The sequence below is a fragment of the Crocodylus siamensis genome, chromosome 1 (genome assembly GCF_052110815.1).
Source record: "Crocodylus siamensis isolate JL-2025a chromosome 1, ASM5211081v1, whole genome shotgun sequence".
Classification (NCBI taxonomy): Eukaryota; Metazoa; Chordata; order Crocodylia; family Crocodylidae; genus Crocodylus; species Crocodylus siamensis.
The window spans coordinates 41,624,938-41,643,569 of NC_143395.1; the positions used below are offsets into that span (position 1 = coordinate 41,624,938).

At 40.3% G+C, this 18,632-nt stretch overlaps 1 protein-coding gene across 1 annotated transcript in view; it reads right to left on the reverse strand.

The window, feature by feature from the left end:
• The window catches only part of CSMD1 (CUB and Sushi multiple domains 1), a 2,270,760-nt gene extending 2,258,401 nt beyond the window's left edge, over window positions 1–12,359 (reverse strand). Inside the window, exon 1 of the mRNA XM_090033387.1 lies at window positions 11,994–12,359. Coding sequence (XP_089889513.1) covers window positions 11,994–12,216 — 223 coding nt within the window. The 5' untranslated portion in view covers window positions 12,217–12,359. The remainder of the gene's footprint in view (window positions 1–11,993) is intronic.
• Between the last annotated feature and the right edge of the window lie 6,273 nt (window positions 12,360–18,632).

The window sequence follows — 18,632 nt, forward strand, 5'->3', positions numbered from 1 at the left end:
CCTCCATCATGAGTTAATAATTTGCTAAAGGCTCTCCCACTATCTGGGAGGTTCAGTGTAGCTTACTACTATGTGAACTACTCAAGGATAGTTGCACACCTGTCCATTCCTGATCCCAGTGTTATTTACAACAATCTGCCCATATTTATCTATCCAGGGCTTAATTCAATTACCTGCTCAAGATGGAAATTACAGAATAAATTAAACAATGTGGAAAAGGGTAATAGGAAGGGATTTTTTAAATGGGGGGGGGGAATATTTCATGTTGGGGATCTGCTTGAGCCTATTGTCCAGTTTTCTTCCCAGATAAAATAAACTAACACTAGGCCTGGATCTCACTTAAGTCATCAAAATAGAGCTTAAATGAAACATAAGTGGTGCACAGGCTATGTTCTACTTCTCTGCACTGGGGAAGGAATTTTACCCTCCTATCATCACCTCTTTGCAGCATGCTGTATCTCCCTCCAAACCTGCACTACCTCATCTCAAAGGTTCCCACTTACTGCACTTGACAGCAGATATTTTTGGCTGCATATGAACAATATTAAAGGCTGTCTACATAGGGTTTACAATCAGTACATTTATGTTCAAAAGGACTGTGAGGTCAATAGCCTGTAGGGGATCAGTGAGGAGCTATTTAGCAGGAAAGTTATAGTGTGAAACATTTTTACTGAAGCTTCTTTCACCAGCACACATAGTGATAGAAAATACTAGAAAATAAAACCCAGGAGTAAAGAATGCTGAGCTAAAGAACATAGCCAGCATGCAGAAACATTAAACTTGTTTGAGGTAAATGCACTCTCACATAGTAAGACAATCAGGGACAAGAATATATATATTTTTCCTGACTGTGCCTGGCTTACTATTTGACTTTAGGAATAAAATTTAGGAATAAAACTTCACTCTCTCTGTTTCTGCACCATCATATACTCTGTATATCTAGTCTAGTTAGACAAGATAGTTTTCTAGTCCTCTATTTCTACAATGCCTGGAATGGCACCTCAATCTCTGTTAGGCCTATAGTCCTTACCATAATACAAACAATAAATAATAATTTATTATTACACCCATATATCATTGTATAACTAGGATTCTACTTATAGACTAGTATAAATAGGCAAACATTACTAGTAATGAACTGAAATGAAGCAGAGAAATGACAAAAATAAAGATTAGAGAAAGGGGTAATTGATTGAAATTCTCACTGCACACTACCACGTTCTTTCAGATATGCCCCATTTTTATATAGCTTATCTCTTTATATGGTGCTATCAGTGAGTGAGTCAATGAAATCTAAGAATGATTTCCAAAGGTTGTCTCTACTGTCCTGCAAGCTGAATGCTATTCACTCATCTGACATACTTTCTGTCACTGCAAGAGCCCCTTTCTTCATCATGGGCTGCACTTCATCTTTTCAGTGCAAAGACTGGTACCTTTTTTAATTGATTTTACTTTTATGGGATAGATCTTTATGTACTGTGGGGGGGGTTTTAGATTACACAGACGTGGGCAGTTGTCACTGAATACTGAATCAGTGAAATCATTGTCAATTCAGTCACTTGAAATACTTCTGTTTAAGAGAAAATAAATGAGTAGTATGGTGAGGCATGCCTAAAACATTCACATAAACTCCACTTCTGTCAATTAAGCTCTCCTTTAAAGACAACTGTTTGAAACCAAATATGAATTGGGCCCATTAAGATTATGAATTATATATATCCTCATAAAATATCTTTGTTGTCATCAATACATTTTAACAGTAGGAATTATTGATTATAATAGGCTTAAATCAGTGGCATGGTGGTGGTCTTTCCATCTCAATCAGCATTGTATCTGGTTCTTATAAACACTGTGCAAGTACCTAATGCTGCACAAGACCACAAACAGTTCAACTCTGGTCATCCCCAGCTGTACAGTGGAGGTAGCAGGATGTCATTCCAATATGTGGGGCTGATGAAAGAGCTGCACAGGGTTTGAGTTCCTGCACTTTTGGGATCCCAAGGGCTTCTATGCAGTTGCTCTCCCACCCTGTATGCACCTGTTGCCAGAAGAAAAGGGCTGTTGGCAGGCAGTAACGTATCTTGCTTTACATACTGTCCAGTGTGGCAAGAATGTTTCTTCAGTCTCTTAGAGAATTACAGTTGAGGGGCTTTCTTTGTATTTTGTTTGGTAATGAAGGACAGAACCATCCCTGTCAAGGGTGTTGTTCCTCAGTAGAATAAATATGTCCCTTAATAAGTATAATTTTATGCTAATTAAACTAGGATAAGTACAGCAAGGATATCTTCAAGTTTTTCCCTTTATTCCTGGGAATAAGGGCTTATATAATAAAATGTACATGGTGCCCAGTACAGTGTATGCAAGAGTGTGAACTACAAGACCATCCGGCAACTTACTGCTTGTATGAGTTGTATAAACACAACCATACTGTTCCTCAATATGTCCTGTTCAGATATTTTCTCTCAAGTTACTATACAAGTATAGTAGCACTTTAAAGAGAAAAACAACAAGAACAAAAAACCCTGCTATATATCTGCCAGCTTTACTTTGGATCTTAAAGAACCATTAGCTGAAACTACCTCATATGAAAAGGATAACCTCATAATGAAAAGGTAGCTAATTGATATTGCTGCATACTGCGTCCATTCTCTTTATAGCCTGGTATTACATTCAGCATATGATAAATCTCAGATATAAATACAGATGAAGTGCAAATGACCTGAGGCCCAGAGGTGCTGAGTCTCTAGTTCTGGCTAATGTAAAATGGAACTGCAGATACTTGGCACAACTGAAAATACAGTGAAGACAAAGATACATAAAAACCCAGAATCATGTCACTAAACACCTTCTCTCCTCGTTTCAGCTGCCAGCTTTAAACAAAACTTGCTACTCAGGTAAAATGAGCTCAGGCAGAAGCTTTATAGTACTTACTCTGCACATGTTGTTTTATTCAATAAACAGACTTTTTCTTTCTTCAGATACTTTGGTAAGAAGGAGTTGTTTTTCAGGACAAATGAGTATGATTTGGCATATTAGAAATATGCTTCATCCACAAGTCTGTTTCTATCAAATATTCTTTTAAGTAAGTACTGAGAGGCTTTACTGGTAACTTGCAAGTTATACAGGGAACGAAAAGGTAAGATTGGACTAAAAACTGCAACAATTAATTCTTGGGACAGCATTGTGTATTCCTTACTCAGTGAACATTCCCTCTGAAAAGAAAGAAAGTATTGAGGCTGGCAAAATCTGAACAACCATGATTTTTAGTGGTTGAAATGACTCCAGGCCAAATCATTGCACTATTTGGTGCAAGCTGGTTACCACTCCAAAGAGGTTCCATCAAAATAAATGAGAAAGGACTCTGCCACATATTTTCATTTGGGATCCTGGACATGTTATCATTTCCAGCATTAAAATTAGATTTGTGAACACTCAAATGCTCAGGACTACTATGCATGTGTATAGAAATAGAATACTTTGTATAGGTATTTTTGACAACTCAAAAACTGTTTTCCTTTAACAAAACACTTTCTTAACTTCATTTTAAAGAAATTTGAGTCACCTCAGATCCATTGTGGTGTAAGAATCAAACAATACCAGCTCACCAAACATCCACTAAGAGAAACATTTTTTTAAAAGGAACTATTTCTGAGTTGTTTTTCTTACCTACCATAAAGAGAAACCTATTTTCAAACTAAAAACATCACTGAACTTCATCATCCTTTCTTATATCATGTTCCTTTCACTTCCAACAGCAATCTAAAAAATAAATTGTTTAACCAACGACATGTTTCTTCAGAAACTACTTCAAAACATCATTAGACTACTTTTTGGTGTTCAAAAAGTCCATTTTTGTTGACCATATCTCAAAAGAGAAAATTTACATTGGTTAGTGGTGTTACAGTATCAGCCCTGAAAGACCATAGACAGTAATAACTTGACAATATAGCTTTCTTAATTTTTTGAAACTTTTCACAGAACCAATTTTGTAATTAGAGTTTTAAAAGAAATATAATAATTAGCTCTTCTTTGTTCTCTAATCCTTCTGTAATTTAATTCTTTAAAAATAGAAAGCTGCAAGATAAAATATCATCACGGAGATCAAAATGACAATTATATGTTGGCCTCTCCACTTTGCAATATCTATTATTATTTTGATGACTATTATTTATTATTATAACATGCTTACAAAAGAAATCTAAACACCCTGATATCCAAGGCCAGTTCAGTTCTCTGGATAGGAGCGCAACATGTTGTTGTACCTTTATGACAGTTCCAGTTTGTAGCTGCATAAGAGATTTAAAGAAGCAGATTCTCAGCTGCATTAATTTATAAAAAACATAAAACCAGTGAAACTTGAAATTCTAAAGTATTCTCTGATGTATTGCTTTAAAGAAAGGACTCTAGAGCCTCCCAAGATTTGACAGAAAAAACTAAATTGTCATGGCAACATGAGTTGAAGAAATCCTTCTTTCCTGTTTGCACAGATCATCTCCATTCTATCAGTCTGTTTACTAAATGTTACTAAAGAAACCAATTAAAGGTTAATCTCTCCTGTAAAGCAAATAAATTACATGCTAGTGATAATGAGCAGAGAGATGCACTGTATTTGAAATCTGTTGACCAACCCAAAGTATATCTTCAATTTAAATGAAATGTCTGTGGCAATTTGCATAACAACAAATAGGAATTAGGCTTCTGTTTATCAATATGAGATTTATCCATTTTCATTGAGTTCCCCGGGCTTGAGATAAGGTTCTAAATGTGAAGACTTCAACCTTTATGCAGCCCAGACTAAATAGTTCAGTACCAAAACCTAAGCTAAATTTGGCTGGCTGTAAATAGAAGCAGGGATTTTAACTACAGGCTGTCAGACTCCTTTAAATGAAACTGCATTATGAATGTACAGAAAACTTAGTAAGATCTCAGCATTTACACTTGTTTTAATTAATTGACCAAGTACATCCCCTGTTACATAGATTTCATAAGAAAGCAAGAGAAAACTGGCTAAATAAAGCTTACTCATCTAAATGCTACTTGTGCTGCTGCTGTTGACTTCCTAAAATCTATTAGCACTACGTTCTTCACTCTTGGAGCCACTGCAAACAATAGGTCAAAGTGTATACTCTGGATATTCACGTGCCAAGATAAAGAAAATCAATTTCATTTCCCAAGAGATACGTCTCCAAATTGCAGAAGGTCACTTACTCTAACATCAGCAGTTGCTTGATGGTACTAGAGATCTAAAAGTGAATTACACAATAGCATTCCCCAAAAACACTTGGTATGACTCAATCTCTGTATTATCAGAAACATCAGCAGGATACCAATACAGAGTCTGGCTGCTGGGGTAGAATTAAAATAGTCCACTTCGTCACTTGAAGCAGTCAGACTCTGTACTGGTATCCCACAGACATGAATGAGAACACAGTGCAATTTTTCATTAATATTTATTTCACAATTAAAGTTGTGCAAAATTATATATAAAAAAATTTGAACTTTTTCCATTTTTTAATACAGATATAGCCCTAATATCATGGAAATCTATGCAGAAGTGGGGGGCTTTGAAAGCAGTAAAAAGCCTTGCTTTTCTAATTTTAAGGAAGATAAAAAGATGCTATTCCTATTTCACAAGCATTGCCTTTATTTTCATGTCTGGTTTCCTCCTTTTGCTTATTATTTACTGAAGTCACTTGTCAAATGTAGACAACAAGGTAGGATCCTTCCATATATATTTGCAAAGTGCCCAGCAATATGGTTTCTTCTTCTCAACTGGCTCCTGTCAGCACTATTAGTATACTTATTATTGATAATTCAACACACGGACAAAAATAATTATGGTAAAAGAACATTATTTATATTGGAAAGTCAAAGTCAAACACTCAAGAAAATTCTACAATTAAGACTCAGACCACAAACAGTTAGAATCTTCTCTCTCAATTTTTTCGTATGGAAACTAGGGAGCTTCTTTAGTGTCTAGATATGTGAATGGCCCATTAGGGTCTGCAGTGGCAGGGTGCACCTGGCAGGGTGCACCTGGTATAGATCGTTGCTAAAAAAAGAACTACTCCCAAGATTCCCAGAACATGGTGTACTACTGCTGTTATTTTGGCACCAGCCTAAGCAGCAGTGTAGGGATGCAACCAGGTACCTGGGAAAAGCGAAAGTGGTGACAGGCAGTTCACAATTGTGACCATGTGGCAGTAACTGCTTTTTCTTGCCCCCTGCCCCCTAAGTAGGCACCAATTATGTTGCCCTTCTAGTAATGGCCTAAGTCATATCATAGATTAGAATATTCATGTGTTCTTCTCATTTTGGTTTGTTGTCAAATGGCTAACAAACAAAAAGTAGGAAGATACGATTTCAAAAATCTATGTCATGGTAACAGTTGATCAAAATGTTATGCAACAAACAAGAAGGTACAATTCTGGCCTCAGTTTTTTCTGCTTGTTTGCTGCAGTCAAAGGAGATGTTAGACATTTTCCATAAAAAGTTGGAAACATGAGAGTTGCAACCAGATCCCTTTATAAGAAGAATCAAGGATGATTTTCTTATAGAAAAATGTAAAAAGTTGCATTTTGCAACTTTTCATTTTAAAAGCCATTACCTCGGAATTATGAATAAAGTGAAAAGCAATAGAAGTACAATTCCCTTTTATAAATAATGGTAATACTTTAGGCCTTGGTTCTGCAAAATAAAATCTGTGTTCAAAGTTTAATTCATAATGCTTGGCACTATATAAATAAATGTCACAAACATTTCAGGATGCTACTGTACAAGAAGAAATGAACGTGGAACACGATCCCATACTGCAGTATCCCTGCAGGAGAAACAAAAGCATCTGTAGACTAAAATGACAGTAGAGCTTTCCACTGTTGATCCTGAGTAATTTCTTTAAGAAATAAAAGAACAAAAAGAGAAGCAAGCTAGAGGTTGAGTAAAATTATATTTCTGCTTTTATATATTGGACAATTGTTGAACATCATAGATGTATGATCTTTTAATGCTTTCATGGTCACTGACCCAGATATACCCCAACTTTGCTGCTTATACTGGTATAAACCCTGATAAAAGTTTCCAGTGGTGAAGCGGAAGGTGTGGTATCCCAAACAGCCTCTCCTCTGTCTACCTTATTCTGGGAATTAATTATTGAAGGGGCCTGTCCAACTACTGTTGAAATGAATTGAAAAACTGTTGGTTTAATTATATCTGGTTTTCAAACTGTAATAAGTGTTTTTGCTTCATTTAAAAATATTGTCTACTGTATTAGGGTGTAAAGAACCAGAATCAATATATGAAGCTAAGCATAAATGCATAGCTGAGATGCATAAGTTAATAATTATAAAGATAAAACAAATTCTGATTAATTTTTAGACTTGAAATTAGAGCATTACTAAATTTGCAAGAAACTGTGATTTTTGCAGGTCTTTCATTGACAGCAAACCATTGATGATATTCTGATTAAGCAAGAAGCATCCTGGCTAATAATTGGAAACATAGGAATAATTAAATCTCACATTTTAACTGAATGTGCTCTCCAGGGAGAAAGGATGGACAGTGTTGTGGTTTGCAGTGTTCCAGTTTGGGAAGATCATTCAAAAAATATTTATGCTCGAAAGCACGGTATGACTTGTTATTGACAATATGATGCAGTACTACTCGTGTAGTAAAAACAAAAATGCTTTCTGTCTATGCATATTTCTTCATTTAGCATTCAATTTCAAACTGTAGACAACTGATAAATGTTGCTTTAGCATGTCAGTATAACACTAGAGCTAATCCAAGTAATTTGTTTAAGCACTTATTCCTTAGAGATATGTTTATAACAAATCTAATGTAGATTTTCTTAAACACAATAGGAAGCTTGTGTGGTTGACTGAAACTTTCATTCAGCTAGAACAAAGATGTATAAGGACAAAGCAAGATCTTAGTGTTTTCCTCAGGCATAGATGGCACTCATCCCTATTTCAGAAGTTACTAGTTGCCAAAAATAGTTTAAAGGGCATAGAAAAGTGAGGCATATAAGTAAAAGTAAGGAGGAATCTCCATAACACTCTTTCTATGTTCATTTCAGAACTGAAAGAAATGTTGCTTAACCCTATAATCTTCTTATTTTTGCACCCATATGGAGAACAAGGGCCAGATTTTTATCTCATTGAAATAAATATACATCCAAAGTAATGACATTAAACTATGTTACATTTCTTGTCCACCCTTAAAAATGTTGCTGTGTTAATTATCAACACAGTTAACATGGAATCCCCTGAAGTATAGATATAGGCCTACTGATGTAAAGTGATTTGTTGAATCAAAACAATTACACAAAGGCCTTTTCCCAACACTAAAAGTTGGCAAGTTCAGGGACACTTAGAAGTTCAACAGAGTCACTTCATATCTTTAAAGTCCAAAAAAGATTTGAGTTCACAACAGTTACCAGTCAGTACTCTGACACAGTTTGTGGCTGAGGGTTAACATGAGGTGTAGAAAAGGTTAGTGGTACGCGGTTTGAAATCTGTTTCCAATAAGTGTTCTCAGCCACTTCCCACATGGACCCCAAGTACAGCAATTACCTAATGCATTGATGCCTGTTGTTGAGATGAAGACACTTGCGTAGTCTCATAAATTCAGTAGGATCAATGTTTCAATTAATTCAATGAATTAATTCAGTGTTTTCTGAACTCACATTCCTTTACTTTCCAAGAATCAGGCCCCAACTTTGTACAGAAAAAATGAAAGAAACAATTATACAAGATCTAAATGATATGTAACATACGGTTATAAAAGGGTGGAAGTATGTGAATATGGAGAAGAGATTAAAGCAAGCAAAAGAAACTAATCATACTGTTTCCTATACATACAGTCAAACCTCAGAAAGTGCTAAATGCTCTGTTACAGCCATTGATTTTAGGAGTTCTGCAAGTGAGCATCACTTTACATGTCTGGGCTCTTCTATGCCATCTTGACATCCTCATGTTAACATACTACTGTATCAGATATCCCTTGATAGAAGGATGATGTCTGCTGGGGACAGGGAGCATAATATACCTTCTGTATGACCAGTGACCTTTTAATGTGTATATATTAAAACTGGAAAATTAGATCAAACCCATCATAAAAAGTCTTTAAAACATGACAATTCAATCACATGGACAAAGCTGCCTGTTCATTTTTCTTTCCTTCTAGATTATTTCTACTCTGGACTGAGCAAAAAAGGAATCATCCATGGAATACTTAGCATTCACTTCTCAGTATTCACCACTAGGCTCTGGTTTTGGCAAGTTATCAGCAAAAGAGAGAGAGGGATAGAGAAGGAAGAAAATAGCATATCCTTTTTTTTTTTTTAGCTCTTTTCCCTGAACTTGCATGAGCTTCCCACAGAGGAGATTGGAGCCTCTCTGGAAAGGCCATCTCCAAAGTTTGAGTTCCAGTGTTTTAGAGAGAGTAAAATATACATGCCCTGAAAGCAGGAAAACACTCTTAATTCAATATACATGTGGAAGGACTTAAACACAGTGAGAACTTTCCTGTGTCATAGTCAAATCATTTATTTTGGTAAATGGGAGCAATAAGCTGAAGCTATGTAAAAGTGAAGTGTGTTTTTTATTTTGTTTTTGAAAAACCTTAAGCTGAATATGCAAGAGTACATTCACAGATATAATTTAAGAACAATGTTTTTTCTAATCATTTAAATTATACTACTGAGCTTACAGTATCAAATTAAATGTTTATGAACATCCACTTTGAGGCAAATTAGTGGTGATGAAAGTGTTACAAGGTGATCCAAACAAATAGGGTAAAGGATCTTTAAAGAATAGAATTTGGAAACCTTTGTTTATCAGATTTAAAGCATTTTCTCAATGTATTAAGATAAAGTGGCTGACTCACAGAACTAAGATTCCATCAGAAGAGAGATTTAACCTGCTAGAAATTTTAGTATAACAGTAATATGGATCTTCACAGTTCCTTCCCTCTTACAACTTTGATCTTAAAAAAAAAAAATAATGGTGCTGCTACATTTTTTCAGGTTTAATGTAAATCAACAGTCTTCAGTGTTTTGCATATTACTGTCCAGGTATAGCCTGTTAGAATTAAGAAATGACTCTGATAGACAAGCCACGCTCACATACAAAGCTTAGTAGTGCTCTTTCTTCTTTGTGAAGCATTATTGCTGCTCTTGAGTAGTTTCTGAGGAAGTGATATCTTTAAAAACATTCCATGCCTGCCTCTCTATGTGAATGGAGTATATAAATGGAAAAATCAACTTTACCTATTTTCCAAAATACTCAGATACATCATTAAGACAGAATGATAGCAGCTGCAAAGAACTAAGAGAAAGGTACCTCATTTCTACTATACCATGGGGAAAATGCAAGCATTTCTCTATGCACACTGAATTGTTTCTTGTTCTTATAAAAGTTATAGACAAAGGCACGGTAGCAAGGGTGTCAGGATTTCATTTAATATTACCAATAAAGGACAGTGCAGAAGGCAGTACACCTCCGGTTTTGGATTTCATTTGATATTACCATTAAAGGACAATGCAGAACGCAGCACACCTCTGGTTTACAGAAAGGAAAAAGAAAACTATGTGCAAGGCAACACCTACAGAAATGCAGCATTTTGGAGATATATATATATATATATATATATATAGAAAGAGAGAGAGAGGAGCTCTATATATAGGGCTCCTCTCTTCATATATATGTATCCTAAATGTTCTATATAGCTCTATACACACACACACACACAGAGTTATGTATGTAACCATTAACTTTTATATATATAAACCAAGTACATTTCTCTTACAATCTACAGAAAATTAATTCCCCACTATAGGACAAGTAAAATAAAGAGTTCCTGGGCTCTGTTAATTGTGATTTTATGTGCTCCTGAAAGCCAGTTCTGTTCATGTTACTAAGCAGTGGGTTCTCTCCCTCTCTCTCTAAACTGTAAATCTAATTTCAACCTTATGATTACATTCTGCTAAATATAGATACCTGTGCTCTACTGCCTGGGAACGTAAATGGGGAAGAATTATGTCAAATGTCCCCGCTGATTCCTCTTCTACCTGTTGTTTGGCTTGGATCTGAAGTCGGGTTGCAGCCTTTAAGTAGGCGCCTTTCTGCTCCACATTAAGTGAGGTGTAATTATATTCTGCAGAGCAGCATCGGAGGCAGTGCCCAAAGGTTCAAGGCAAAGCCTTTGTATGCAAGCAAAACACGTCGGATCCGCGCTGAATAACCACGATCCAGCCTCCAGCTTTTCATATGTGCTGTCAGCCATGAACAGAAACCACCTAAATGTCAAGCGCAGGGACCAGCTCCCGTGTCTCAACAAACGGGGCTGGAGTCGTCCCAGGGAGCCGAGCCAGGGCAAGTTGTCCCGCTCGCGCCCGGCCCGGGGCCCGAGCCCTCGCCTGTCCCCGGGGGAGCTGCCAATGTTTCCCCCGGCCCCAGCAGGTGCCCATCCCCCAGCCTCCGACGTCCCCGAGCTGGCAGCGCTCCTGGGCACGGCAGCTGGTGCTACCCCCGCCCCTTGGCCCCAGCGCCCCGTGCCAAAGGCTCGGGATGCGGGTCCGGCGGATGCCTTCTCCCGCCCCCTCCCGGGCCCGGAGTGGCACGCACGTGCGAGGACTACCAAGCAAGCAGCGGCAGGGCAGTGCCAAGCCCCGGCTCGCTGGCTCCGGGCGGGCAGCCCCGGGCGGCGGGTGCTGGCCCCTGGGCCGGCGGCGGCCCCTGCCCCGCGCTCCGCCGGGAGCTGCCCCGTCAGCACCACGGCCCGAGCCGCGCGCGGCGGGCACCCGGACCTGGCGCTCGGGGCTGAAGGCACCGGGACCCGTCCGCCCGCAGGACCCGGCGCCGGGGCCAAGTTGCCAAGTGTCCCGCAGCGCCGCCCCCCACCCACGTCCCGGCCGCGCTCCCTGCAACTTGCGCGGGGGCGCAGCGTCCCGGCCGCCCCCCGCGCGCTGCCCCGGGGCCGGAGCCCGCTCCTACCCTGAGCCGCAGGCAGGAGCCCCGCGCCGAGCAGCAGCAGCAGCACCAGGGACCCGAGTCGCCTCCGCGCCGGCATGTCCGCGGCTGCCGAGCCCCAGCGGCTCCTCTCCGGCGGGCCAAGGAATCCGGAGCGGGCGAGGAGAGGCGGGGAGCGCGGATCCAGGTGCCGCGAGCCGCGCGGCATCCGACGCCTCCTGCAGGACCGGGCGCTCGCTCCGCTCATAGCATCGCGGCGCTGCGGGGCGGAGCGGCGCGGGGCCCGGGGAGCCGGCTGCGGGGAGCCCGCTGGCCGCGGCCGCGGCACGGGGAGAAGCCGCCGAGCCGCAGGCGCCGGGGCATAGGCAGGACGCGAGAGGGAGAGCGGCGGGCGAAGGAGCCGAGCGCCGGCGAGTGTGCGGGAGAGGAGGAGGAGAGAGCGGGCGGGCGAGGGAGGAGGGAGGAGGGAGCTGGCGACGAGCGCAGCGCACAGGCTGCTAGCGACACGAGAAGCCGCCGCCGCCGCCGGACTCAACCATCACTTCCCACTGAGAGGGGAAGGAGCCGGCAGCGCGCACCGCAGCCCAGCCAGCCCCCGCGCCCTGCCGTCCCCCGGGGCTCGCCACACGCCCACAGCAGCCGGCCAAGGCAACTCCAGGTCTCCTGAATGAGGTCCAGCCAGGCCGGCGCTGCCTTCCTCCACACGCGCCGAGTTTCTCGCGGTGCCCTCGGCCTTCCCCAGCAGTAGGGAGATGCTCAGGCACCCAAGCCCTGTAGAGGCTGACACTCTCGCCCCTCCCAAAAAAGGGCCTCCAGGTTTTGTTTGGATGGGCTCCAAACAGATAGAGAAGGTGGCGCCTTGGTGATGGAGCCTGGAGGAGCACCCTCAGGACAATGACCCATTGTGGTGGAGCCACACTGCGAAGGGTCAGTGTCCTCAGGGCGCTCCTCCAGGCTCCACCCTTTCCATCTGTATAACCCACATACTAGTTTTCTAGAGCGTGTGAAGGGGTGGGAGTCTGTGAGGAAATCGCTTGCTCGCCCTGGCTTCTGTGCAGGGCAGGGCTTGCAGGCCTTGCCTGTGCTCCCACTCGCTCTTTCCTCCTAAGCTCTTCACCAGAAGAAAAGGATTCTTTTAGGGAGCCAAAGTCTTCTTGAGAAACAGTGCCTTGTCTTTGGAGCGCTGGTCCTGATGACTCACCGCATGAAGAAGGATGTCTGCCATTAAGAAAGCCTTTTTCAAATGCAGCCAGGCCAGGCCAGCATTCAGAAAGGGCTTCTAGTTAGCATGACCCTAAACCAAAGTTCAGTGATGCCTGTAACGCAGAGCTATGATGTATTATAACATTACCTTAGGCAGGAGTATGAGGCATGCGTGCTTTGCTCCTTGCTCTTTTTTTCACGCCCCATTGCCAATTCTCTCTCACCCCCATAAAAAAGTCTCCCTCCCCCCAAAATAGGAACCCCAACCTTGCTATGATCCACAGGAATTCAAAACACTTCAGTCTCTACTACTGAACACTGTGCCTAACTCCGTAATTAATGCTTGATGTTACTTGTATCAGTAATTAAAATACAAAGGATCATAGGAAAGAACCTGAACACCTCAAGAGAGGGAGTTTCAAGGTTGTAATTATTCACTTATGATGAGTTTTCTTTCTTGGTGAAATATGCATAGTTGTTTTCTCATTGTAAGTTGTAGGAAGGTGGGGACTGGTACTGAACGAGGTAGGCTGACTTTGTAATAAGCTTGTATTTGTGTATTAATGTTGCAGTTCTCACTCAAAAAAAGAATCCGAGGGCAATGGAAACCTAGAGAGAAAGATGTGACATTGCTGCCATCTTGTGGCGAATATTTCCTGTACGCTCTGCAGTGAAGCTGGTCTCTGACATATTTTATCTTCATTATCTTTTCCGCGTTTTCCCACCTGTTTCTGATTTGTGCTCCAAAAAACCCCAAAACAAACCAAAACATGACTGGGCTCCAAAGGTGGAGAGCTGAGGAACTGAACATTTTATAGCATAGATATAATCTGCCTTCTGATCTGGGTTTTAAAAGCACCTCTGAGATGCCTTTTTATAAGCCTAAAAGTAAGAAAATGTAAACCAGTCATCGCGTAGGCAGACACTGTGCCAAGCCCCCCACACAGCTCTGCTATTTCACCTCACTTACACAACTCCAGCTCTACTGTCTATTGTTGGCACGGATGGTGCAAATCCTGCAGAGACTTGATTGCAGGGATTATATATATAGTTTATATACTATTGATATATTTTTTGTATTAATGCTATCTACCTATGTTGTTTTCTGTAAATGGATGGTATATGTTTAGGTATCTTTCCTAATTCATATACTTATAAGGATAAAGGTATTTTCTATGCCATGTTAAATTGTGAATAAAATGCTTTAATATTTATAGTCTGTTGACTTGCAGTCAGGGGCTCTAATTGAAAACAAGATGGAGATTGCATTCGTCCAAACACCTGAACCAAGCTCTGCTCCCTTGGAAAGCTAAAATGAGTTGCTACTCACAGGAGATGCTGCAGAAGTTCAGAACATGATGATGAAATGTACTCTTTGAGTTTCAGTGGCCTTGATTCACACCACAATTGTCCTGCCTGCTCATGCTGTGTGACTTGCTGATCTCTACTCTGTCCACTGAACTTGACTGAGTTAAAAAGTGGTTTTATCTCTTAAGTGCTATCCATTTATAGTACCAAAATGAGACATCACTCAGGGGTGATGGTGTAGGTCTCCATAATATGATCTTCCATCTCCTTCCTTGTGTCCTGTGATAGCAATGAAAAAATAAATAATATTGATGGTTTCAAAACATTATCAATGGACATCTGAGCCGATGATTTACTGAGATGAAGGGGGCAGTTCATACCTCTTTGGGCTACAATTTCTGGCTCCCTTTAGATTCAGACATATTACTGTGATCTCTAATTATGAATTTAAAAGTTCTTCATAACCACAGGAGGTCAAAATTTACTTTTAAAGTAACATCAGAAATTCTTAAGAACTTATTTTTGTATATATCAGCCCAATTCAAACTCAGCTTGCTCATTTCTATACTGCTTGCCACTGTGGAAATTGGGCACATTATACTACAGAAAATTATCTGATCTAATTATTTTAATCATTTTTTGAAGTTTCTGAAACACATATTGCCTTAAATCAAAATCCTGAATATATTTTAAAGGATATAATATTTCTTGCTGTTCCCATATAGGGGAATGCATACATCAGGACTGTCGGTACTAATCAACTCTGTTAAAGGAAATCTGCAAAGGATGAATTTTTAATTGAGGGCTTGCCCCTTTTTTTGTTTTTTGTTTTTATGGGGGAGGTTGCATCTTTAGAGCATATAAGGACAACTATAGAATTGTTTTTCCCCTTTTGCACTGCATTTTGTTTTAAAACCCCTGGTTGTTTAATATTAAGACTATTAAATCTGGTCTTCTCTGTTGTTGGTGGGAGACTTTCTTGGCTGTCTTAAAGATATCTACTGTGTTTTCCCATACCTTTCAATTAAGTGGATAAATCTGTAATAAAACATGTACAAGAATGTGTTATCACCTGAGTAATAACAAGGGTAAATCTAAAATAAAATACAACAGGAGTAAATAATGAAGGGGCACACCTACACAAGATGCATTACTACGCATTAGCACAGTTTACTGTATAGTAAATGCATGTGTCTACATGTGCAAGCACTTACTGAGCAGTAAAAGCTGGTACCCCAACACACCCAGAAAGCAAGGAGTAGTGAGTGGGGCTGGCTTTGAAAAATGGCTGCCAGGTTCTGGCAGCTTCAGTCAGAGCTCAGAGCTCAGAGCTCCCCTCCCCACCCGCCAGTGACCACAGGGGCCCATTGCAGGGATACAGGGAACTGGGTGTAAAGTTTCTCCCTAGTCCTCACATGTGTAGACTACAGCCTGAAAACACTTACTCTAGCTTAGTTTACACCAGAGTAAATCTAGGCTGGATTAAATGCATGTGTAGACACACCCAACATGTAGCAAATCAAGATGCAGTGGCAAAGGGCCCAGTCTCAGATTTAAAGGGCCAGCTTTAGAAAGGTACATGGGGTGGGGTGGAATTCTACAAAAGACAAGTTCACAATAGTGGAAGAAAGAAGAGGATCAGGAAAACAGAAGAGAAAGGCTGTTCAATTTCACTGGCAATAACTGTATCACACAATATACTTTGTTCAAATGTTCATTAATCATTGAAGTTCCCTGGTGCTATCCAAATCAAACATGAACAAAGCTTTAAACACTGTCTAAACATCTATTCTCTTCTCAATGGCTTATTTTTTCTGTTGAAATTCCATAATAGAATGGAATCTTCCAGCGTGAGAAAAACCTATGTTTCTCATGGGGAAGGGAGAAAAACCTAAACCTTTCCCTTGCTTTGCTTTACATTTATTGGGTTTTAGTTTGAAGAAGAATTTGAAGGAGAGTTATTGCTTAGCTTTGCAGATGTTTTGGGGTTCTTCGTAAGCATGAGAAGTAGTATGTCATAAAGCATGAAGGTGATTGTTTGAAAATCTTATGAGTGAGTGAAGGAAGTTGGCACCATGATCTGAGAAGAGGTGTAAGTCCCTATATGGATAGTGAATGATGTGGTATAGAAGCAGGGATTAGGTCCTGAATGGCTTTGAAAGTTAAATCAAATAGATATTTGCTGTGATACTGAAGGAGAATCAATAAAGGGATGCAAAGAGATAGGGACATGATCAAGGTGGCAGACTAGGAATATAATGTTTTCAGCAGCATTCTGAATGGGCACAAGAGAGGCAATTATACATTTGTCAAGACCAGAGAGAAGAATGTTCCATGTTAGATGTTAAATGGTGCAAGCCTGGAGAAGAGTTTCAATTATCTGAATAGTGGCCACACTGCAAAACAACATTCAGCTCCAAAGAGTGATTTAATTAGCAGTGCAGGATCTGCTGGATTAGCAGAATGATTGGATTAGCACCTGATAAATTGCTGTAATTTGAGCTGTAACTTGAGATGCCTAATCAAGTATTGGCATCTCTTCAGCCCACCCCAGGATGGTTGAGCTAGCTTGAAGTTAAAGCACCATTCTAACTAGAGAATTTTGTCCGTGGAATATGTTTGTTAGGGACAAAAATGAACTACATATTTTATTAGCAATGAAGCCTTTAGAGATAGTAGGTAAAAAGAATATGCAGGATTTAGACACAGCAATACATGTGAGAATCTATAGAGGGATGAAAGGCAAAGATAATATCCAGATTACACATTTACCTGACTGGAAAGATGTCTGTGTTGTCCATTTAGTGGAGTTGGTGGACGTGAAAGGAGGAAAGCAAGAACTCTGTTTTAGCCAAGTTGAGTTTATGGCTAGACAGCTCTGAAGAGATGTCATAGACACAGGCTAAGATTTTAGTATGGACATAAGGAGACAACTGTGGTGTAACTGTGAGTCATAAGCAAACAGATGGTAGTTGAATTTGTGTTCAAAGACAACAAAGAAATAAGCTGTAGACAAAGAAAAGATGGGGTCAAGGACAGAGCCTAGAATCCAAAAAGAAAATTAGATGGAGGGTGATAAAGATTCCCCAAATGACAAGCTGAAGGCATAATCACAGATACTGGAGGAGAGGGCAGCCATGGAAGCCAATAAAATTCAAGTTTTCAAGAAGAGGACCATAGCTACCAGTGTTAAAAGTGTGACAGGTCAAGTTGGATGAAATGGAATACTAGTTCTCAACATTAGAAAGAGTTCATAGAGATTCTGAGGAGAGCGATTCCAAGTAAATGCAAGGGATGGGAACCACAGTTTAAGATAGAATTAAGGAAGATTAACTCCAAACAACCATTGTTATTCCAGACTCCAGAATGAGTTCTATGAGTTTGCAGGTAAAGGGGAGAAAGAAAACACTGTGATAGTTAGAAACACACATGGAATCAAGGGTTTTTGTTCAAGGTGAATGACTAAATCATTAAATATATTCTGAAAGAGAAAACAAAGATGTTGAGAAGAGTAATAAAGGAAGGGATCATAACAGGCATGAAGTTCACCAGAATATGGAATGAGATTGGGGTTACTACAGAAAATGGATGGGTGAGACAAAGTGAGCAGACAAGATTTTTTCCTTATGTGACAGGAAAGAAGGAAGAGAAAGAAATAAGCAATGGGAGAGTGAGCCAAATGGCAGAGGGAGGTCAACTTTTATTTTGTCAATTTTCTCCTGGAAGAAGTGAGATCCTCTGTAGAGATTGAAATGAAGGCAGGAGGATCATATGGTTTGAAGAGTGAGTTGACATCAATGAAAGGTTAGATGGTGTTTTGGGGTGTGAAGTAGAATTGTTAAGCAAGGAAGATGGAAGAACTGAAAAAGAATGAATTTGTAGTGGAGGACACCTGTCTGGGCATGGTATTTCTGTGAATGATTCCTCACTTCATGGGAGTAGGAATGTAAGAAGCAGATCAATTTAATGGAACAAAGCTGGTAATTGATATGGCACAGCTTATGCCACAAGAAATAGGCAAAATAGTCAAAAGTGGAAGACAATGAAGTATGGCAAGAATCAACAACTGTGCTAATGGAAAAAAGAGATGAGAGGAAGGGATGGAGAGGGCTGAATGCAGCAAGACGTTATCAGTGGTGAAGGCCTGGAAGT